This window comes from Anolis sagrei, chromosome 11 (assembly GCF_037176765.1).
Source record: "Anolis sagrei isolate rAnoSag1 chromosome 11, rAnoSag1.mat, whole genome shotgun sequence".
Taxonomy (NCBI): domain Eukaryota; kingdom Metazoa; phylum Chordata; class Lepidosauria; order Squamata; family Dactyloidae; genus Anolis; species Anolis sagrei.
In genome coordinates this window covers 21,536,335-21,560,810 of record NC_090031.1, presented here as the reverse complement: position 1 = coordinate 21,560,810, position 24,476 = coordinate 21,536,335, and the positions used below count along the sequence as shown (strand labels likewise).

The following is a 24,476-nucleotide window of genomic DNA, read 5'->3' as shown; positions in this document are numbered from 1 at the left end:
ATATATTTTCCATTATGTGTATCATGTATTTTTATCATGCCTTCATCAAGGAAACACTGTGTGAACATCAACCACAAAGGAGCTGCATGAAATAACTTCCCGCTGAATCTTACTAATAGTACATAGGGTGCAGACCCAAAATTAATAAGAACATCAGCCCTGGCCTTGTCTTACTCAACTGCTGAGTAAGACAAGGCCAGGGCTGATGTTTGGCACAGGTATGTCCAGAGGAGGCCCTAGGTAATTTTCAATGGTAAGCAAACAGTATTTTGCCCCCCCCCCCCCCCAACCAATCACTGATATATATTTTCTGTTCATCGTGAGAGTCCTGTGTGGCATATTTGGTTCAATTCCATCATTGGTGGAGTTCTGAATGCTCTTTGATTGTAGGTGAACTATACATTCCAGTAACTACAACTCGCATATGTCTAGGTCTATTTTCCCCCAAGAGCGCCTCAAGAGTGCCCCTGGGCAAAATCAACAATACTGCAAATGCTTACTTTGCATAATTGGTTGAGCTGCCCCTGCTCCCTATATGTCTATCTATCTATCTATCTATCTATCTATCTATCTATCTATCTATGGCTGGATGGCTCTTTGTCAGGAGGACTTTGATTATGTTGGCCCAGTCTGTTGATCTAGAAAATAAAGTAATGAGAAAGTGTTGGTTTCTAATGTATGTAATTTCTTTATGCTTGTGGGTAAACAGTATTTCTTGCTGTTTCTTTGTCAGTGTTGATGTGGAGAGTGTCGGGTTTGCCCACCCTGGAACATGCAACATATCATTACCCTTCTTTAAGGGTCCCTTTCAAATCTATGATACTATATCTCTCTGTGTGTGAATCATATCTATTTATCTATATCTATGGCTGGATGGCTCTTTGTCAGGAGGGCTTTGATTACGTTTTCTTGCCCTGATGAAGGGAGTTGGATTGGATGGCCTTAAGTATTTTCTGTTGGTCATGAGGATTCTGTGTGGGAAGTTTGCAACGATTCTGTCATCCATGGGGTTCAGAATGCTCTGTGATTGTAGGTGAACTGTGAATCCCAGTGACTACAAATCCCAAATGTCAAGGTCTATTTCCCCCAAACTCCATGTGTGTTCATATTTGGGCGTATTTGGTGCTTGTGCCAAGTTTGGTCCAAATCCATCATTGTTTGAGTCCACAGTGCCCTCTGGATGTAGGTGAACTACAACACCCAAACTCAAGGTCAATGTCCACCAAACCCTTCCAGTATTTTCTGTTGGTCATGGGAGTCCTGTATGCTACGTTTGGTTCAATTCCATCATTGGTGGAGTCCGGAATGCTCATTGATTGGAGGTGAACTATAAATCCCAGCAACTACAACTCCCAAATGACAAAATCATAATTTTTTGAGTGATGGTCACTCCTTGGGATAGTAGGTGACTTGTGGCCAAATTTAGTGCCAATTTCTCTAGTGGATTTAGAGTTATGATGTCACTCAAAATGAACAGAGCATTTTTGTCTGGTTTGCCTACTCTGGAACATGCAAAATATAATTGTCCTTCTTTAGGGGTCCCTTTCAAATCTATGGTACTATATCTGTCATAAACATGTGTGTGTGTGTGTGTGAATCATACATATTTATCTATATCTATGGCTGGATGGTTCTTTGTCGGGAGGGCTTTATGTTTTCTTGCCCTGGTGAAGGCAGTTGGACTGGGTGGTCTTAAGGCAGCATTTCTCAACCTGGGGTTTGGGACCCCGGGGGGGGGGGGGTTGTGAGGGAGTGTCAGAAGGGTCGCCAAAGACCACCAGAAAACACAGTATTTTCTGTTGGTCATGAGGGTTCTGTGTGGGAAGTTTGCCCCAATTCTGTCATTGGTGGGGTTCATATTGCTCCTTGATTGTAGGTGAACTATAAATCCCAGTAACTACAACTCCCAAATGTCAACGTCTATTTCCCCCAAACTCCATATGTGTTTATACTTGGGCATATTGAGTATTCGTGCCAAGTTTGGTCCAGATCCATCATTGTTTGAGTCCACAGTGCTCTCTGGATGTAAATGAACTACAACTCCCAAACTCAAGGTCAATGCCCAACAAACCCTTCCAGTATTTTCTGTCAGTTTGGGAGTTCTGTGTGCCAAGTTTCGGCGGTGACCAGGGGAGCATTCGCACAGTTAAAACTCGTGCGCCAACTGCGCCCGTACCTTGGGAAGTCTGACTTGGCCACGGTAGTCCACGCTCTGGTTACATCCCGTTTAGACTACTGCAACGCTCTCTACGTGGGGTTGCCTTTGAAGACGGCTCGGAAGCTCCAATTAGTCCAACGGTCGGCAGCCATGATACTAACTGGAGCGGAGCGCAGGGAGCGCACAACTCCTTTGCTGCACCAGCTCCACTGGCTGCCGATTTGCTACCGGGCACAATTCAAAGTGCTGGCGTTGGCCTTTAAAGCCCTAAACGGTTCTGGCCCAACCTACCTATCCGAACGTATCTCGGCCTATCAGCCCACCAGGACCCTAAGATCTTCTGGGGAGGCCCTGCTCTCTATCCCGCCTGCTTCACAGGTGCGGCTGGCGGGGACGAGAGACAGGGCCTTTTCTGTGGTGGCCCCTCGGCTCTGGAACGCCCTTCCCATGGAGGTAAGATCAGCCTCCTCGCTGATGGTATTCCGAAAAAGACTAAAAACTTGGATGTTCAAGCAGGCATTTGGTTAATTCGGTGCAATGAATGTGTCGACTACGGATTGGTAATATGGATGATGCAATTGGACCACGATTTTAGTTAGGAGATGTATTGGATTGTGATTTATGTGAAATATTGTGTATTATGTTTTTTACGGTTTTAATTGTATACTGTGTACTGTATATTCTGTTGTAAACCGCGTTGAGTCGCCAGTTAGGCTGAGAAACGGCGGTATACAAGGACAGTAAATAAATAAATAAATAAATAAGTTTGGTTCAATTCCATTGTTGATAGAGTTCAGAATGCTCTTTGATTGTAGGTGAACTATAAATCCCAGCAACTACAACTCCCAAATGACAAAATCATATTTTTTTTGGAGTGATGGTCACTCCTTGTGTTGTGAGATGTTGTGTTGCCAAATTTGATGTGATTTCGTTCATTGGTTCTTTTGTTTTTAAGGTACTCATTATGCACAGACCATTTATATATATATATATGTATATGTATATGTATATGTATATGTATATAGATTGTAGATGCATACATGTGCCCTTCTTCCCAAAACAAAACAAAACAAAACTTTACTAATATACCCCTCTATCTCCCCGAGGGGACTCAGAGTGTTTTCCAATTAACACCATCAATACATACAACGTAAACAACATAAACATAAAATAAAAGAGGGAGATGTTTACCTCTTCTGCATCACATTCCTCAATGCCATCTGCCTCTAGATGTTCAGCAGCACTATCCAAGGGAGAAAAAGAAACCAATAGGTTGATGTGGAACGAACATTACAATGGTCATGGGAAACACTGAAAGATATCTGATGTATCATGGAAAAATAATGTAAAGGGAAAACCCAAAATTGGCCAAATTGGGACTGAGCATGCTCAAAAACCCTTAAGTGCAGCTCAAACAGCAAACATATCTAATATCTGAACCAAAGACAGACTTACTTAGTACATTCAGTAGTTTCAGGAGGCTGTATCACTTGCGGGGGATTGGGTATTTCTACAGAAAACAACAGATAGGAAAGAGATTCAGTGTTTGTTGTTAATAGCTGCTTTAACAGTCAACTTATGTATACTTAGGTTCTTGTGGGTTTTTTCGGGCTATAGGGCCATGTTCTAGAGGCATTTTTTCCTGACGTTTCGCCTGCATCTATGGCAAGCATCCTCAGAGGTGAGGTCTGTTGGAAATAGGACAATGGGTTTATATATCTGTGGAATGGCTGGGGTGGGGTAAAGAGCTCTTCTCTGCTGGAGCTGGGTGTGAATGTTTCAACTAGAATCATAGAATCAAAGAATCAAAGAGTTGGAAGAGACCTCATGGGCCATCCAGTCCAACCCCCTGCCAAGAAGCAGGAACATTGCATTCAAATCACCCCTGACAGATGGCCATCCAGCCTCTGCTTAAAAGCTTCCAAAGAAGGAGCCTCCACCACACTCCGGGGCAGAGAGTTCCACTGCTGAACGGCTCTCACACCACCTTCATTAGCATTTGAAGGCCTGGCTGAGCCTGGGAAAATGTTTTGTTGAGAGGTGTTAAGATGTGCCTGGTTGTTTCCTCTCTGCTGTTTTGCTGTTGTAATTTTAGAGTTTTTTAATACTGGTAGCCAGATTTTGTTCATTTTCATGGTTTCCTCCTTTCTGTTGAAATTGTCCACATGCTTGTGGATTTCAATGGCTTCTCTGTGTCGTCTGACATGGTGGTTGTTGGTGTGGTCCAGCATTTCTGTGTTCTCAAATAATATGCTGTGTCCAGGCTGGCTCATCAGGTGCTCTGCTATGGCTGACTTCTCTGGTTGACGTAGTCTGCAGTGCCTTTCATGTTCCTTGATGCGTGTTTGGGCAATGCTGCTGCGTTTGGTGGTCCCTATGTAGACTTGTCCACAGCTGCATGGTACACGGTAGACTCCTGCAGAGGCGAGAGGATCCCTCTTGTCCTTTGCTGAACGTAGCATTTGTTGGATTTTCTTGGTGGGTTTGTAGATTGTTTGTATGTTGTGTTTCCTCATCAGCTTCCCTATGCGGTCAGTGGTTCCCTTGATGTATGGCAGGAACACTTTTCCTCTGGGTGGATCTTCATCTTGACTCTCGTGGCTTGTTCTTGGTCTTGCAGCTCTTCTGATGTCTGAGGTGGAGTCTCCATTGGCCTGGAGAGCCCAGTTGAAGTGGTTCAGTTCATCTTGGAGGAGGTGGGCTTCGCAGATTCTTTTTGCACGGTCTGCCAAGGCTTTAATGGTGCTTCTTTTTTGACTTGGGTGATGGTTGGAGTTTTTGTAGATATCTATCTGTGTGTGTGGGTTTTCTGTAGACGGTGTGACCCAATTGTTGATCTGGTTTGCGGATGACTAGGACGTCTAGAAAACTAGGTTTGCGGATGACTAGGACGTCTAGATGACTAGGACGTCTAGAAAAGGCAGTCTTCCTTCATTTTCTTTTTCCATTGTGAATTGGATTTTTGGGTGGATGCTGTTCAGATGGTCCAGGAACCTGTTGAGTTCTTCTCCTCCATGGCTCCAAATGGTGAAGGTGTCATCCACATATCTGAACCATATTGTGGGCTTTTTTGGTTGCTGTCTCCAGGGCTTGTTTTTCAAAGTGTTCCATGTAGAAGTTAGCTATGACCGGGCTGAGAGGGCTCCCCATAGCTACTCCATCTTTCTGTTCGTAGAATGCATTGTCCCACTGAAAGTAACTGGTGGTAAGGCAATGGTGAAACAGAGCTGTGATGTCTTCTGGGAACCTCTGGTTGATGAGTGCCATGGTGTCCATGGTAAATAGAGATACCACATCGAAGCTGATCAGTTTGTCGTTGGTATTTAGCTTGAGATTGCTGATTTTTACTATGAAGTGGGCTGAGTCCTTGATGTAGTGTGTTGTGAGCCCAATATGGCTTTGTAACTGTGCAGCAAGAAATTTTGCTAGGTCGTATGTGCAGCAGAGAGGAAACATAGAATCATAGAATCAAAGAGTTGGAAGAGACCTCATGGGCCATCCAGTCCAACCCCCTGCCAAGAAGCAGGAATATTGCATTCAAATCACCCCTGACAGATGGCCATCCAGCCTCTGCTTAAAAGCTTCCAAAGAAGGAGCCTCCACCACACTCCAGGGCAGAGAGTTCCACTGCTGAACAGCTCTCACAGTCAGGAGGGTCTTCCTAGTGTTCAGGTGGAATCTTCTTTCTTGTAGTTTGAAGCCATTGCTCCATTGCGTCCTAGTCTCCAGGGAAGCAGAAAAGAAGTTCGCTCCTTCCTTCCGGTGACTTTCTCTCACCTAATTATACATGGCTATCATGTCTCCTCTCAGCCTTCTCTTCTTCGGGCTAAACATGCCCAGTTTTTTAAGCCGCTCCTCATAGGGTTTGGAAACAACCAGGCACATCTTAACACCTCTCAACAAAACATTTTCCCAGACTCAGCCAGGCCTTCAAATGCTAATGAAGGTGGTCAGTTGAAACATTCACACCTAGCTCCAGCAGGGAAAAGCTCCTTGCCCCACTCCAGCCATTCCACAGATATATAATCCCATTGTCCTAATTCCAACAGACCTCACTACCTCTGAGGATGCTTGCCATAGATGCAGGCGAAACGTCAGGAAAAAATGCCTCTAGACCATGGCCATATAGCCCGAAAAAACCTACAACAACCTGGTCATGAAAGCCTTCGACAATACATATGTATACTTAGCTATGCAGTATGATGGCTAATGTAAACATTCGGAAGAATCATGTGGTCTAGCCCTCTGAAAACTCTTGTATTTCAAACTGCTGGTAGAAAGATACACCCACCATAGATGTGGGTGAAACGTCAGGAGAGAATGCTTCCGGAACACAGCCAAACGTCCCGGAAAACTCACAGCGACCTATCCCTCCATGTTTTACATTACTTAATTTACAAAGCTGAAAAGCCATCCTGATGTTCTTCTTTAAAGCCAAGTGGATATGCCGAGGAAAGGAAGAGAGCAAATCAGGATGTAGTAAGGGGGCCGAGGGGTTAAACTTCCCAATTTACAAAATAGTAGGAGTCCAAGCAATATTATACAGCAAGGAAAGGGCATTCTCCATGCAAGCAAGAGCGTAACTTCAATGCAACATGCAAGTGAAAAATCAAAATATTTCGCTTTTGTACTTCCAACGGTGGGGAAATAAGAGGTTTCCGCAGAAATGGCACCTGCCGGTTAGGAGAACTCACCTGGGAAGATAAACTGTTGTCTATGCTGAATGTAGTAGGCAGCTTTTGTAAGGAAGGAAAGGAAAAGAAAGGAAAAGACAGAGGGGAGAGGACAGCAAATACAAAATAAACAAGATCACAAGAGATTAGCATGTGAGAAGATTACTGTGTCAGCAACTGCCCCCATATAAATATATCCAGCGAATTAATCCCCATTCATCATTAGTAAATTGTGAACAAGCAATTCATAAACACAAGTGTGCAATTGAGCGCATGCATATCGAAGAGGTTGCAGCTGGGTTGGAGAATGCCTCCTTTTTCTTCTGATTCAGACAGAATACTTAACTAACAGTGGCTACGATAGAACGCCTCTAAACTCCTGGATTAACACTATCACCTTGTCTGTCCAGCTCTCTCAATCTATCAAGGACCATTTCCCCTCCTCACATCCTTCTTCCAAGGAAAAAGACAAAATACAATTAAAATACATTCCTGTACAGTATGCTGAATGACAAGGCCCTCAAACAGAGTTTTTCAGACTTACACTGCTGATAAACATACTTCCATGGAAATAGATTTCATTACACAAAGAGCGGAGGGAAAAAAAAACCCAGCCGGATCCATTCAATTGAGTTCTGGCCTTGACAAGTTTATTATACCAGAAATATTTTTGCAATTTGTAAACTTATTACCGTATATACTTGAGTATAAGCTGGGTTTTTTAGCTCCTTTTTAGGCTGAACAAGCCCCCCTCGGCTTATACTTGAGTCAAAGTTATTTATTACTTCATTATTATTATTATTATTATTATTATTATTATTATTATTACATCTATTTATTATTTCATTATTTATTTTTATTATTACATCTATTTATTATTTCACTATTTATTATTATTATTATTATTATTATTACTACTACTACTACTAGCTGTACCCACGTGTTGCTGTGACCAACCTTCCCTCTTTCTCTTCTTCTTTCCCTCCTTCCTTCACTCCCTCTTTCTTTCCTTCCTTCCTTCCCGTCTTTCCTTCTCTTCTTCCTTCTCTATCTCTTTCCTTCCTTCCCCCTTTTTCTTTCTCTTCTGCTGTCTCTCTTTTCTTTCTTCTCTCTTTCCTTCTTTCCTTCCCTCCCTCTTTCTCTACATCTTCCCCCTTCCTTCGCTCCCTCTTTCCTTCCTTCTTTCCCTTTTTTCTTTCCTTCTCTCCTTCCTTCCTTCTCTAATATTCCTTCCTTCCCCCTTTTTTCTTTCTCTTCTGCTATCTCTCTTTTCTTTCTTCTCTCTTTCCTTCTTTCCTTCCCTCCCTCTTTCTCTACATCTTCCCCTTCCTTCGCTTCCTCTTTCCTTCCTTCTTCCCCTTTTTTCTTTCCTTCTCTCCTTCCTTCCTTCTCTAATATTCCTTCCTTCCTTCCCTCTTTCTCTCCTTTCTTCCTTCTCTACCTCTTTCCTTCCTTCTCTCTTTGCTTCCATGCTTCCTCCTCCCTTTCTTTCTTTCTTTCTTTCTTTCTTTCCCTCCCTCCCTCTTTCTTTCCCTTCCTTCCTCCCTTCCTCCCTCCCTCCCTCCCTCCCTTCCTTTCTTTCCCTCCCTCTTTCTTCCTTTCCTTCCCTTCCCTTCCTTCCTTTCTTTCTTTCTCCCCTTTCCTCTCTTTTGTCAGTGTGTATTTTTCATGTATGATGTATGTTTAAATGTAATTTCATGTAGTAGAAATGTGATTGCAATAGGATTGTATTGCCAGGATGTGTGTTTATGCAGTAGAGCTAAAAACAGCAAAGCAACAAGCTGTGAGAATGTGACCTGTGACCCTGGGATGTCTAGGTGTGTGAAACTTTAAGGAGTTTAAGGAGTAGCTGTGAGATAACCACTAGCCAAGCTGCAGTTTTGTTTTCGTTTCCCATTTCCTTTGTTCTGTGTACTTCACGTCTGCTCACTTATGGTGATGGTTATGTTTTGGAACTGCTTAAGTAAAACTGAACCTGCTTTTCTACTGACGACTCCAGAGTCCATTATTCTGAGTTTTTACAATACTTCTGCTGACACTAACAATAAGGTTATTGGCCCTGACAGGGACCGGGCATGTTAAAACTGAACCAGCTTGCTTGCAGAGTTGCTGACCAGTTTGGATGCTGTGTGCTGTTTGGACTGGAGACTGGAGCCTATCACCGAGAGTTCTTTCTTTTTTTCTGAATTGTCATTTAGCTTTTCGTCATTTAGCTTTTTGGGGCTTTTTAAGTCCCTTCCGCTGTGTTTTTCAGCGTTTTATGAGTGAAGGACATACATTGGCCTGATAGGTGTCTTGTGTCCAAATTTGGTGTCAATTCCCCCAGTGGTTTTTGAGTTCTGTTAATCCCACAAACGAACAATACATTGTATTGTCGAAGGCTTTCATGGCTGGAATCACTAGGTTCTTGTGGGTTTTTTCGGGCTATAGAACCATGTTCTAGAGGCATTTCTCCTGACGTTTCGCCTGCATCTATGGCAAGCATCCTCAGAGGTTGAGAAGGTCTGAACATTACATTTTTTATTTATATAGATTACATTACTTTACTCTATTATTTTTATTACATTTATTATTTTACTCTATCATTTTTACTATTACATTTATTTTTAACTCTATTTATTATTGTTATTATTATATTTATTATTTTACTCTATTACTATTACATTTATTATTTTACTCTATTATTATTACATTTATTATTTTACTCTATTATTATTACATTTATTATTTTACTCTATTATTATTACATTTATTATTTTACTGTTATTATTATTACATTTATTATTTTACTCTATTATAGTTATTATTACATTTATTATTTTACTCCATTTATTATTATTATTATTATTATTATTATTATTATTAGTAGTAGTAGTAGTAGTAGTAGTAGTATTTGAAACACAATAAGATAAGTCCACAGCAGACAAGATCACTCTGCTGGCTGTTGTATTGGATCACATGTCGAACACTTCCCAAGTATCTAGGACTGTGTGATGTATCAGCTGTGTGATGCAGCTGGCAGATGGTCATTTTGTCAGCGCCGATTGTGTTTAAGTACAGGCCAAGGTCTTTAGGCACTGCACCCAGTGTGCTGATCACCACTGGGACCACCTTGACTGGCTTGTGCCAGAGTTTTTGCAGTTCAACCTTTAAATCCTCATATTGTGTCAGCTTTTCCAGTTGTTTCTCTTCAATCCTGCTGTCACCTGGGTTTGCAACATCAACAATCCATACTTTGTTTTTTAACACAATTGTGAGGTCAGGACCAGATTGGCCAAGGGTCTGTTTAGATGCGAGGGCTTATCTTCCAACCAAGAAAAAAAAAACATACATGGCTCAATATACACCAGCAACATGTCAAAATAAGAAATAATAATAATAATTATTATTATTACAACGTGCGGCAGCCAGATTACTAACAGGTGCTGGGTACAGGGAGTACACCACTCCGCTGTTACACCAGCTCCACTGGCTGCCAATTAGCTCCCGAGCACAATTCAAAGTGCTAGTGTTAACCTATAAAGCCCTAAACGACTCCGGCCCGGTTTACCTCTCCGAACGTATTCTCCCCTATGAACCATCAAGATTACTAAGACCATCTGGAGGGGCCCTGCTCTCGGTCCCACCAGCCTCACAAGCGCGTCTGGTCGGGACGAGGGACAGGGCCTTCTCGGTGGTGGTCCCACGACTCTGGAATTCTCTCCCGCCAGAGGTCAGAACCGCCCCAACAATCCTGACATTCAGGAAACAGGTGAAGTTGTGGTTATGGAGACAGGCTTTCGAAGAATGAGACAACGATCTGGATGGAAGACGGTGTATATTCGATATTCGAGTTTAGTATGACGACTGACCACTGTAGTTTTAAATATATGTGCTTTTTTAATGTTTTATTGTAATGTGTACTTTGATATTTTACCGATTGTATGTGTTTTTATGGTTGGAAACCGGGCTGAGTCCCTCTTATGAGGTGAGAAGCTCGGTATATAAAACTTTGAAATAAATAAAATAAATAAATTATTACTATCATTATTATTATTATTATTACATGTATTGTTTTACTCTATTATTACTGGGTTTTAAAATATTTTTATTGGTTTTCATATTCATATTAAAAAAAGAAAGTAAGAAAATAAAGGGAGTGACAATGAAAGTGTGGGAACAATTTGATTCAAGAAAAGTAGGAAAATATATAGAAAGATTGGGGGGGGGGGAGACAAATATAGGTAAGTATTGTTACCAATACTTAAAAAAATGGGGGGGGGGGGGGCATACAAACAAACAAGCTGAGTTAAAAGTTTCGACTTCCAATCTTCTATTATTACTTTTATTATAACATTTCCATTATTTTACTCTATTATTATTACATTAATTATTTTACTCTATTATTATTGGAAGAATACGTAAGCACATTTACATTGAAGAAGGTTAGAATAATGGCTTAATCAGAGTTGGATAGTCTTATCTTAAATTACAGTTTTATGTAAATATTTAACAACATTTTACCTACGGATGCCTCAATTAAGATGATTTTATTGGTATCTATTTTTATTTTGAAATGTACCAGTAGCTGCTGCAATTCCCACCCTTGGCTTATACTCGAATATAAGGGGGTTTTTTTGTGGTAAAATTAGGTGCCTCGACTTATACTTGGGTCAGCTTATACTTGAGTATATAGGGTATTTTCATCTGTATATTTCCTAGAAATTGTCTAATATACATAAACATGAGGGAGCGGTAGATGGGATAATACATCACGTTAAGCAGAGAGCCAACTTGTGGGGTAGTAACAGGCGGTGTCTCTTTTTCTGTTTGTTTTGGAGGTTTTTGATGCACAACCCAACAGAGATGTGTTCAGACCCACTGAAACCTTACCTGGGAAGTTGAAGCGGCTGTCTCGCTGCCCCATGGGAGACTGGTTTGGGGGCGGTGTTGCACTGGGAGGGTTGGACGACTGGAAGGGAGCTGGGGAAGAAGGCGTGGAAGAGGTGGTGGACGAAGGGTTGCTGCTGGAGTCCAGGTGGTTCATCGCAGGGGGGTGGTCCTGGGAGATAGCAAGAGGAAGCCAGGCACGTGAGAATGCAGTTCTCAGCTGCGGTCTCAGCTAGATTTTTGTTTCGAAGCCTTCCTGCCACTCTGGACTTATCATTCTCCCAGAATTCCACAATTAGTATTGAAATATTGCACTCTGCACCATCATATTTCAGGATAATGTCCTGAAATTTTTGGAGACACTGCTGGACCAAATAGGCCAAGGGTCTGTTTAGATGCGAGGGCTTATCTTCCAACCAAGAAAAAAAAACATACATGGTTCAATATACACCAGCAACATGTCAACATAAGAATGCAAATCATCCTGTTACATGTGCCACTAAATGCATATTTATTTATTTATTTCCTACTATATTCTTTTCTCTGCCCCCTCTACATCCTATCTTTCCTTCTTTCTCTTTTTCCTTCCTCCTTCCCTCCTTCCCCCCCTTTCTCCATGCCTCCCTCCTTACCTTCCACCCTTTCATCCTTCCTTCCTACCCTCTTTCCTCCCTCCTTTCTTCTCTCTCTTTCTCCTACCTTCCTTCCTTCCTTCTGGTCTTTCCTCCCTTCCCTCCTTTCTTCCTTCTTTCCTCCTCTCTTTACTTCTTCCCTCCCTCCCTCCCTTACCTCCTTCTTTCTCCCTCCTTCCTTCCTTCCCACCCTTTTGTCATTCCTTCACTGTCCCCCCTCCCTTTCCTCTCTCTCTTTCTCTCTCCTTCCTTCCTTCCCACCCTTTTGTTGTTCCTTCCCTTTTTCCTCCCTCCTCCCTCTCTTTCTCCTACCTTCCTTCCTTCCTTCCTCCCCACACTTGTCATTCCTTCCCTCTGTCCTCCCTTCTTCCCTCTCTTTCTCCTTCCTTCCTTCCTTCCTTCCTTCCTTCCTTCCTTCCTTCCTTCCTTCCCACCCTTTTGTAATTCCTTCCCTCTGTCCTCCCTTCTTCCCTTCTTCCTCCCTCCTCCCTCTTTCTCCATCCTTCCTTCCTTCATTCCTTCCCACTCTTTTGTCATTCCTTCCCTCTGTCCTCCCTTCTTCCCTCTCTTTCTCCTTCCTTCCTTCCTTCCTTCCTTCCTTCCTTCCTTCCTTCCTTCCTTCCTTCCTTCTGTCCGTCCTTCCTTCCTTCCTTCCCTCCCTTCCTTCCCTTTTGAATTCCTTCTCTCTGTCCTCCCTTCTTCCCTCTTTCTCCTTCCTTCCTTCCGTCCTTCCTTCCGTCCTTCCTTCCCACCCTTTTGTAATTTCTTCCCTCTGTCCTCCCTTCTTCCCTTTTTCCTCCCTCCTCCCTCTCTTTCTCTCTCCTTCCTTCCTTCCTTCCTTCCTTCCTTTCCACTCTTTTGTCATTCCTTCCCTCTGTCCTCCCTTCTTCCCTCTCTTTCTCCTTCCTTCCTTCCTTCCTTCCTTCCTTCCTTCCTTCCTTCCTTCCCACCCTTTTGTAATTCCTTCCCTCTGTCCTCCCTTCTTCCCTCTCTCTTACTCTTCCAGCCTTCCTCCCTTTCTTCCTTCTCTTTTTCCTTCCTCCTTTCCTCCTGGGGAATGTTTAGCTGGGAGAAGAGAAGCTAGAGGAGGAACATAAGAACCATGTTTCAAGATGGCCCAGTTGACCTGTCCTTCCCTCTCTTTCTCCTTCCTTCCTTCCATCCATCCATTTTGTCTTTCCTTCCTTCCTTCTCCCTTCCCTCACCTCCCTCCCTTCATTCCCTTCTACCCTTCCTTCATTTCATCCTACTCTTCCAGCTTTCCTTCCTTTCTTCCTTCTCTTTCTCCTTCCTCCTTTCCTCCTGGGGAATGTTTAGCTGGGAGAAGATAAGCTAGAGGGGGAACATGAGAACCATGTTTCAAGATGGCCCAGTTGACCTTTACATCTCTCCCTATGAACCATCTAAGCGCTTAAGATCGCCTGGTGAGGCCCTCCTCTCAGTCCCGCCTTCTTTGCAGATGCGACTGGCGGTAACGAAAGACATGGCCTTCCCAGCGGTGGCCCCTCGGCTATGGAACGGCCTTCCTAAGGATATTAGATCGGCCCCCTCCCTCCTAACATTTCGAAAGCGAGTCAAAACTTGGCTGTTTGAGCAGGCATTTATCTGTTGAGTTCTATGAATCTCAACAGACTAATTGAGATCCACGGAATGATTGGACGATGCGACGGAAAAATGCTTTTAGAGATGAGACGCTGAGGACTTGTGTTTTATGGTTTTTATTGTTTTATTGCTTTTATATGGTTTATATTATATGTAAATTTTTAAGCATCCTCAGAGGTAGTGAGGTCTATTGGAACTAGGAAAATTGGTTTATCTGTGGAATGACCAGGGTGGGGCAAAGAACTCTTGTCTGTTGGAGCTCGGTGTGAATGTTTCAACTGACCACCTTGATTAGCAGTTGATGGCCTGGCAGTGCCTGGGGCAATCTTTTGTTGAGAGGTGATTAGATGTGCCTGATTGTTTCCCCTCTGTTGTTTTGCTGTTGTAATTTTAGAGGTTTTTTTTTTTAATACTGGTGTATAGATTTTGTTCATTTTCATGGTTTCCTCCTTTCTGTTGAAATTGTCCACATGCTTGTGGATTTCAATGGCTTCTCTGTGTTGCCTGACATGGTGGTTGTGAGAGTGGTCCAGCATTTCTCCGTTCTCAAATAATATGCTGTGTCCAGGTTGGTTCATCAGGTGCTCTGCCTGATTATTATTATTATTATTATTATTATTATTATTATTATTATTATATCAGGAGTAGACAAGACGGGGTCTCATGGATAAAGCTTTTCTCTCCCATCCATCATCTCATCCTGACCAAACGTTTGGACCTCTTTTTGGTTTTGCTGCATCTGTGGCAAGCATCCTCAAAGGTAGTGAGGTCTGCTGGAACTAGGAAAAATGGATTTATATATCTGTGGAATGACCAGGGTGGGACAAAGGACTCTTGTCTGTTGGAGCTAGGTGTGAATGTTTCAACTGACCACCTTGATGTTTCAACTTGATTAGCATTTGATGGCCTCTGAGGATGCTTGCCATAGATGCAGGCAAAACGTCAGGAGAGAATGCTTCTAGAACATGACCATATAGCCTGAAAAACCTACAACAACCCAGTGATTCAAGCCATGAAAGCCTTCGACAATACATCTGATTTCTTTTTCATCTAAAACACAGGTATGTACTTTCACCTTGAGAACAGACAAGAATCTCGAACTCTGTGGATTACCTGAGAAGCAATCCCACTGGAGCATTGCAGCACACCCAAATATCTGGGAGTCACTCTGGACCATACTCTGACTTAACAAGAGGCACTGCTTGAATATCAAGCAGAAAGTGGGTGCTAGAGATATTATCATACGAAAGCTGACTGGCACAACCTGAGGATCACAACCAGACACAGTGGAGACATCTGCCCTGGAACTTTGCTACTCTGTTGCTGAATGTGCATGCCCAGTGTGGAACACATCTCACCACATTGGAACAGTGGATGTGGCTCTTAATGCCACATTATTACAGGATGTCTATGCCACATTTCAAACATTTCCCATCTTTCCTTCACTTTCTGCCTCCGAAAGAGAATAAGGGAACGAAAGGGCAGGGTGGGGCTTGGGGAGAACCCATCCCCTCCTGGTCCACCCACCCCACTCCAGCCCACCATGTGTCCCCCCAAGTTAGAAAGTTTGCTCATAATAATAATAATAATAATAATAATTATTATTATTATTATTATTTATTTATTTGTACCCCGCTACCATCTCCCCAAGGAACTCAGTGCGGCTTACATGAGGCCAAGCCCACAGCACATCAATAAACAAAGGCAATAACAAATAATCAGTACAAATAATTAAAATAAAATAAAAAACCCTCAAAAACAAAAATACACAATAAGCAATAAACAATAATAACATTGTTATTATTGTTATTGTTTATTGCTCATGCCTGTCCTATCATGTCAGCCTGATAAGGGGGGGTGGCGATCTTTAAGCAAAAGACGGGATATCAAAACCAAATTCTGCTTGAGATTCTGTGAAGCCAATACCTTCTTAGTTAGTGCTTTCGGAAGTGTCCCAAACTGGGGTTCCGAAGGTCGATCCACTGGATTGTTGATATCAGAAGGGACAGACTCTGTCCTCCGTAATCGCGGTACTACTGATCACAAGGGGAAGAAAAGAGAAGAAGAAAACATGGATCTGTGTTTCACGGAATCACTAACCAAACGACTGGGATCTGGGGAGGAAAGAGGAGATGGAGGAGAGGGAAAAAGACACACACTTACTGGGTAAGAAAGAAATTCTGCAAGGTGGGGCTTCTTTTGTACATTTGTTATGACACTTCAACCTGTAAGACAGGAAAGACACATTAGATAGAAGGTAACTGCATTATGGACAGACCATGAAATGACTTTGGAGGATTTCCCAGAAGACCTGAAAACATTATGGCTGGGACCAGAGACACTGAAATTCAATCTCCATCCTTGTCTAGGGAACTCACTAAGTTACTACAAGCCAGTTACTATCCTAGAATTTTGGCGAAAATGGAAGAACGGACTCAATGTTTAACCTTCACACGAATGCTCAGCCATGCCAAAAGGGACAGAGGCTTTCATCTATGCTGATGATCGTGCCATCACCACTCAAGCATGGAGCTTTGAAATGGTTGAACAGAAGCTCTCCAAACCTTTAGGCGTGTCATGTATCATGTTCTGCAGTTCATGGTGGTTGGTGGTGGTAGGACTAGCAGTTAGTGATGGAAGGTTAATGTAAGTCTTAGTTCTAAAGCAGTGTTTCTCAACCTTCCTCATGCCGCGACCCCTTAATACAGTTCCTCATGTTGAGGTGACCCCCCAACCATAAAATTATTTTTGTTGCTACTTCATAATTGTAATTTGGCCACTGTTATGAATTGTAATGTAAATATCTGAGATGCACGATGTATTTTCATTCACTGGACCAAATTTGGCATAAATACCAGATACACCCACATTTGAATATTGGTGGGGTTGGGGTTGGATTGTTTTTGTCATTTGGGAGTTGTAGTTGCTGGGATTTATAGTTCACCTACCACCAAAGAGCATTCCGAACTCCACCAATGATGGAATTGAACCAGTCTTAGCACACAGAACATGACCAACATAAGATACCGGAAGGGTTTGGTGGGCATTGATCTTGAGTTTGGGAGTTGTAGTTCACCTACATCCAGAGATCGCTGTAAACTCAAACAATGATGGATCTGGACCAAACTTAGCATGAATACTCAATATGCCCCAATGTGAACACTGGTGGAGTTTGGGGAAAATAGACCTTGACATTTGGGAGTTTTAGTTGCTGGGATTTATAGTTTGTCTACAATCAAAGACCATTTTGAACCCCACCAACAATAGAATTGGGCCAAACTTCCCCCATGACCAACAGAAAATACTGTTTTCTGATGGTCTTTGGTGACCCCTTTGACACCCCCTCGTGACCGACCCCCAGGTTGAGAAACGCTGTTCTAAAGGGTTGAGTAAGTCAGAGTTCATGTAAGTAAGAGTTCATGGGTGAGAGCAATTAAGGATATTTAAGAGATAGGTTGCAGCTATTTGATATAATGAGGTAACCTTGGGACTGATCTTCGGGAGAAAAGTATTTGTCTTATTTTGGTGGTAGATGCTGCTGGTTTTCCCCCAGGTTTGTGGATTTTCAGTATCCTGACCTGTCCCCTGTACTCTTGGAACCCTAGAACCTGTAATCTCTGGACTTAGCGAAGAACTTCCTGACTGTGAGAGCCGTTCAGCAGTGAAACTCTCTTCCAAGAAGCAGGAATATTGCATTCAAATCACCCCTGACAGATGGCCATCCAGCCTCTGTTTAAAAGCTTCCAAAGAAGGAGCCTCCACCACACTCTGGGGCAGAGAGTTCCACTGCTTAACGGTTCTCACAGTCAGGAAATTCTTCCTCATGTTCAGATGGAATCTCCTTTCTTGTAGTTTGAAGCCATTGAGACACATCAGGACTCCCCAGGTTGGCAGAAAGAGGTCAATTTGACTGAATATCTCGCTGGGATCCTACCAACGGTGGGGAGGGTGGGCCTCCCTCAAGGGGGGCCACTGACCTGCCCGGTTGGGCTACGGGCGAGGAGACGCCCGGGGGGGATGAACAAGGTTCAAAGAGCCCTGCAGAAGTTGACCATTTTCATTTTTTTAAACTCAGCCAGTCATCCAGAAGAAAAATTGAAAAAAGGAGAAATGAAGCATGGAGAAGAAATTAGCGGCGGGACCTCGCCAAGGCGAAAGCCGCATGGGAAGAAAGCAAAGCAAGGAGAATAGGAAAATAAGGTGAAGAGAACAGAGAGGGGAAACTCAGAGAAGGAAGGAGAGGAAGAGAAGATGCTTACAAGGTCCGAGGATTGGTGCAACGAGAAGTGAAGGAGAAGGAGAAACAAAAGCAAGAAAGAGAGAGAGAGAGAGAGAAAGAAAGAAAGAAAGAAAGAAAGAAAGAAAAAAGGAAAAAAGAAATCCCCCGCTGGTGTTTTTTGACTGACACATTTGTAATGCTTATGACAGAAAGAGTGGTTTTTTTTCTCTTGGGCAGCATGGCTGAATTATTTTATTTATTTATTTACGACATTTATATGAGTTGTTGTAGGTTTCGCCTGCATCTATGGCAAGCATCCTCAGAGGTAGTGAGGTCTGTTAGAACATTTATATGCCGCCCTTCTCACCCCGAAGGGGACTCAGAGCGGCTTACAAGGTATATATACATACAATATATTATATTATTAGCATGGTATAACATCAGTTTTAAATATTGCTATATTGTACTATACCAATTATATTGTAATATTATTAGTAATATCACATGTAATATAAATATATAATTATAATATCATATTATTATTAGTATTATATTGCATTACATTATAATATTACTATTATATTATTAATATTCTTTTGAATTACTTCACCCATATTCTTTTAGCCCTTCGTGTTTCTTTATTGCATGCTCACCTGCAGTGTTTACATTTCACTCCAAACATCATGCTTTTCTGACACACCTGGCACACCTGAGACAGCCACGACTTTGTTGAGAATCTGGATGACATTAAAAGAAAAACATAAAGAAGAAGAAGAAAAATGGAAGGAAACATATTATTGGAAAAGGGTATATGCGATATGTAGACATATACATGCATTTCAGCTTTGCAAGGTAGGGCAGGCACCAAGTGATTAAATTATTATATACAGCAGAGGATGTTTACTTTGCTGTGTGAAGGGGAATTATCCAGGTTAAAAATCCCAGAATTCTCCAGTGTTCCTAGAAGCTGTAATTCTCCAGGATAGGGGGTGACGGTGTAAATCAGAGGTCCTCAAACTAAGGCCCGGGGGTCGGATACGGCCCTCCAAGGTCATTTACCCAGCCCTTGCTCAGGGTCAACCTGAGTCTGAAATAACTTGAAAGCACACAACAACAACAATCCTATCTCATCAGGCCCACACTTCCCATTGAAATACTAATAAGTTTATATTTGTTAAAATTGTTCTTCATTTTAATTATTGTATTGTTTTAAAGTGTTTTTTTGCACTACAAACTTGCGCGCCAGCTGCGCCCGTACCTTGGGAAGTCTGACTTGGCCACGGTAGTCCACGCTCTGGTTACATCCCGCCTAGATTACTGCAACGCTCTCTACGTGGGGTTGCCTTTGAAGACGGCTCGGAAGCTTCAACTAGTCCAACGCTCGGCAGCCATGATTCTAACAGGAGAAGGACGCAGGGAGCATACAACCCCCCTGTTGTGCCAACTCCACTGGCTGCCGACTTGCTACCGGGCTGAATTCAAAGTGCTGGCGTTGGCCTTTAAAGCCCTAAACGGTTCCGGCCCAAGCTACCTATCCGACCGCATCTCTGCCTATGAACCCACCAGGACTTTGAGATCTTCCGGGGGGGCCCTGCTCTCGATCCCGCCAGCTTCACAAGCACGGCTGGCGGGGACGAGAGATAGGGCCTTCTTGGTGGTGGCTCCCTGGCTGTGGAACGCCCTTCCCACAGACATTAGATTAGCACCATCTCTAATGGTATTCCGCAAAAAAGTAAAGACCTGGCTATTTGTGCAGGCGTTCGAATAATCAGTGCAATGAATGGTAATGACATAGGAATGGAACAATGGATGACAAATCTGGATCATGTTTTTTAGTGATGAGACGCTAGTGAATGGTTATTATAGTAATTGTGTACTAATTGTGTATTAGATTAGGTTGTTAACTGATTTTTATATTGGTGCATTGAATTTTGCTGTTTCTTGTGTGTTGTGAACCGCAGTGAGTCGCCTCTGGGCTGAGAACAGCGGTATAGAAGTAAAGTAAATCAATAATAAATAATAAATACAAATAAGATATGTGCAGCGTGCATAGGAATTCATTCATGTTATTTTCAAATTATAATCCGGCCCTCCAACAGTTTGAAGGACTGCAACTTGTCCCTGTTTAAAAAGTTTGAAGATCCCTGCTGTAAATTGTATAAAGGGCAAGTAACTAACTGGGCTGCTCACCTCTCTTCCACCCACTCTTCTCTGAGTGCCTCCTTGGCATTGTTATAATCCACGTACAAGTAAAAACTATATCTTTTCTGAAGCAACCGAACTGCAATGCCCCAAGAATGTTCCACCTCTTGCGTTGGGCTGCCCAGGATCCCAGGAGAACTGCCCTTTTCCTGGCTATTATCGGGGGTAGAGAAGGACGGTGTACAAATATTTGAAATAAATAAATTAAAGTATTTACCTGTGTGTTACAGCCAAACCAATGTCTCTTCGTACCGTCTGGGGGGATCCCTGGGGGACATCTAAGAAATGAAGACATACAAAAAGACACCATATCAATTCACATCTGGAATGTACTGAAAAGGAGGATTTCCACTGGAATTAACAGTACAGCTCTCTGGGATGCAGCGGCTTTGATATTCTACACATCTCAATTATCCAAGTTGTGCTATCTCTACAAAGTTCTAGAGAGACTTATTTTGCATCGAATTATGGGGGAAAAAACAGAAGAACGGCCTGCCTCAGGGGAGCATGCTTGCTCCATCCATGTTTAATATTTACACCAGGGGTCCCCAAACTACGGCCCGCGGGCCACTTCCGGCCCGCCAAGGGCCCTGATCCGGCCCGCGGAGGAGGAGCGACACCCCCCCACGGTGCCCCTCCGTTGGCTGGCTCACACTATCCATCAGGCCCGATGGACAGCGTGAGCCAGCCAAGGGCAGCTGCTCCGCATGGCCTACACGCAAGTAGGCCGTACGGAGATGCTCCTCCTCCCTTGGCAGGCTCACGCTATCCTTCAGGCCCGATGGACAGCGTGAGCCAGCCAAGGGCAGCTGCTCCGCATGGCCTACTCGTGAGTAAAGCCCCTCGCGGGGAGCTTTACTCGCAAGTAGGCTGCACTGGGCTGCTCCTCCCTTGGCAGCTCACACTATCCTTCAGGCCCAATGGACAGCGTAAGCCAGCCAAGGGCAGCTGCTCCGCATGGCCTACTCGCGAGTAAAGCCCCTCACGAGGAGCTTTACTCGCATGTAGGCCGCACGGGGCTGCTCCTCCCTTGGCAGGCTCACGCTATCCTTCAGGCCCGATGGACAGTGTAAGCCAGCCAAGGGAGGCTGCCCCGGCGCTCCATGCAGTCATGCCGGCCACATGACCTTGAAGGTGTCTACGGACAACGCCGGCTCTTCGACTTAGAAATGCAGATGAGCACCACACCCCAGAGTCAGACACGACTGGACTTCATGTCAGAGGAAAACCTTTAACCAGGAAAATTGGGTGGGAGAAAGAACTCTTGTCTGTCGGAGGTAGGTATGAATGTTTCAATTGGCCACCTTGATTGCCATTTCGTAGCCTGACAGTTTTTAGGGAGAATCCTTTGTTGAGAGGTGATTAGCTGGCCCTGATTGTTTCTTGTATGGAGTTCCCCTGTGTTTGAGTGTTGTTCTTTATTTACAGTTATAATTTTAGAGTTTTTTAAATACTGGTAGCCAGATTTTGTTCAGACTAGAAATAGGAAGATTTCCCATTCTCTGCTCCTGGAATTACTGCCTAAAGAGGTCTAGAAAGAACCCCCTCTACGGGCCCTTCCACACAGCAAAATAAGATATGTGCAATGTGTATAGGGATTTTTTAATTGATTTTTTTTTTTAAAAAAACTATAGTCCGGTCCTCCATCGGTCTGAGGGACAGTGAACTGGCCCCCGGGTTAAAAAGTTTGAGGACCCCTGATTTACACAAATAAGCAGCCATTGCCAGAAGGGAGAGTATGCACTGTTGATCGCACATGTGTCATTGTGGTTGTGTTTATGTATTGCTGTCTGTGTGTGGCAATTGGAGTGCTGCTGTGAGCTGCCCCGAGTCTCTTTGGAGAGATGGTGGCAGGGTACAAAGATGATTTATTATTATTATTATTATTATTATTATTATTATTATTATCATCTATGCTGATGATCAGGCCATCACCACTCAAGCAAGGGCCTTTAACATGGTTGAACTGAAGCTCTCAGAAACTTTAGGCACTCTTACTGCCCCTGGTGGCGCAGTGGCGCACTGAGCTGCTGAGCTTGTTGATCGAAAGGTCGCAGGTTCGATTCCGGGGAGCAGCGTGAGCTTCCGCTGTCAGCCCTAGCTTCTGCCAACCTAGCAGTTCGGAAACATGCAAATGTGAGTAGATCAATAGGTACCGCTTCAGCAGGAAGGTAACGGCGCTCCATGCAGTCATACTGGCCACATGACCTTGGAGGTGTCTACGGACAATGACAGCTCTTCGGCTTAGAAATGGAGATGAGCACCACACCCCAGAGTCAGACATGACTGGACTTAATGTCAGGGGACTACCTTTACCTTACCTATTGCCTATTACAGAGAAAACCATCTGATTGTCGAAGGCTTTCATGGCCAGAATCACTGGGTTGTTGTAGGTTTTTTCGGGCTATATGGCCATGTTCTACAGGCATTCTCTCCTGACGTTTCGCTGCATCTGTGGCAAGCATCCTCAGAGGTAGTGAGGTCTGTTGGAACTAGGAAAAATTGATTTATATATCTGTGGAATGACCAAGATGGGACAAAGGACTCTTGTCTGTTGGAGCTAGGTGTGAATGTTTCAACTGACCACGTTGATTAGCATTTAATGGCTTGGAAGTGCCTGGGGCAATCTTTTGTTGAGAGGTGATTAGATGTGCCTGATTGTTTCCCCTCTGTTGTTTTGCTGTTGTAATTTCAGGGTTTTTTTAAATACTGGTAGCCAGATTTTGTTCATTTTCATGGTTTCCTCCTTTCTGTTGAAATTGTCCACATGCTTGTGGATTTCAATGGCTTCTCTGTGTAGTCTGACATGGTGGTTGTGAGAGTGGTCCAGCATTTCTGCGTTCTCAAATAATATGCTTATTTATATTTTATTTATTTATTTGTCGTGTCAGAACAAACAGTCTAACAGAACAAAGCAAACAAACAGAAAAATACACAACTTGTGGGTTTGGTAGCTGGTTAAATGTCCTTTGACCAGTATCTGGCCACTTGGAGTGCTTCCGGTGTTGCTGCAAGAAGGTCCTCCATTGTGGATGTGGCAGGGCTCAGGTTGCATTGCAGCAGGTGGTCAGTGGTTTGTTCTTCTCCACACTCGCATGTCGAGGATTCTACTTTGTAGCCCCATTTCTGAAGGTTGGCTCTGCATCTCGTGGTGCCAGAGCGCAGTCTGTTCAATGCCTTCCAAGTCGCCCAGTCCTCTGTGTGCCCAGGAGGGAGTCTCTCATTTGGTATCAGCCATTGGTTGAGGCTCTGGGTTTGAGCCTGCCACTTTTGGACTCTCGCTTGCTGAGGTGTTCCAGCGAGTGTCTCTGTAAATCTTAGAAAACTATGTCTAGATTTAAGTCGTTGGCGTGCTGGCTGATACCCAAACAGGGGATGAGCTGGAGATGTCTCTGCCTTGGTCCTTTCACTATTGGCTGCTACTTCCTTGCGGATGTCAGGTGGTGCAATACCGGCTAAGCAGTGTAATTTCCCCAGTGGTGTAGGGCGCAGACACCCCGTGATAATGCGGCATGTCTCATTAAGAGCCACATCCACTGTTTTAGTATGGTGTGATGTGTTCCACACTGGGCATGCATACTCAGCAGCAGAGTAGCACAGCGCAAGGGCAGATGTCTTCACTGTATCTGGTTGTGATCCCCAGGTTGTGCCAGTCAGCTTTTGTATGATATTGTTTCTAGCACCCACTTTTTGCTTGATGTTCAGGCAGTGCTTCTTGTAGGTAAGAGCATGGTCCAGAGTGACTCCCAGGTATTTGGGTGCGCTGCAATGCTCCAGTGGGATTCCTTCCCAGGAATCCTTCCAAATAATATGCTGTGTCCAGGTTGGTTCATCAGGTGCTCTGCTATGGCTGACTTCTCTGGTTGAAGTAGTCTGCAGTGCCTTTCATGTTCCTTGATTCGTGTTTGGGCAACGCTGCGTTTGGTGGTCCCTATGTAGACTTCTCATCTTTAGCTATGATGTCCACAAATTTATCCCTTTGTTTTTGAAGCACTTCCGAAACCACCTGCAGTCTGTTCTTCGTCTTGACTCTAGATGGAGCCAGACATTGCTTTGTAAGGACTTCATGAAGCCAAAAACCAGCTCAGCCAGTCATTGGCTGGAAATGCTAGAGAAGTGAT

At 43.6% G+C, this 24,476-nt stretch overlaps 1 protein-coding gene across 1 annotated transcript in view; it reads right to left on the bottom strand.

The window, feature by feature from the left end:
* KSR1 (kinase suppressor of ras 1) overlaps nucleotides 1-24,476 on the bottom strand; it is a 214,573-nt gene that overhangs the window by 18,423 nt on the left and 171,674 nt on the right. Inside the window, exons 6-13 of the mRNA XM_067472008.1 lie at nucleotides 20,573-20,633; nucleotides 18,807-18,890; nucleotides 16,098-16,159; nucleotides 15,861-15,967; nucleotides 11,704-11,872; nucleotides 6,853-6,894; nucleotides 3,614-3,668; nucleotides 3,350-3,401 (exon numbers count right to left, since the gene is read on the bottom strand). Coding sequence (XP_067328109.1) covers nucleotides 3,350-3,401; nucleotides 3,614-3,668; nucleotides 6,853-6,894; nucleotides 11,704-11,872; nucleotides 15,861-15,967; nucleotides 16,098-16,159; nucleotides 18,807-18,890; nucleotides 20,573-20,633 — 632 coding nt within the window. The remainder of the gene's footprint in view (nucleotides 1-3,349; nucleotides 3,402-3,613; nucleotides 3,669-6,852; nucleotides 6,895-11,703; nucleotides 11,873-15,860; nucleotides 15,968-16,097; nucleotides 16,160-18,806; nucleotides 18,891-20,572; nucleotides 20,634-24,476) is intronic.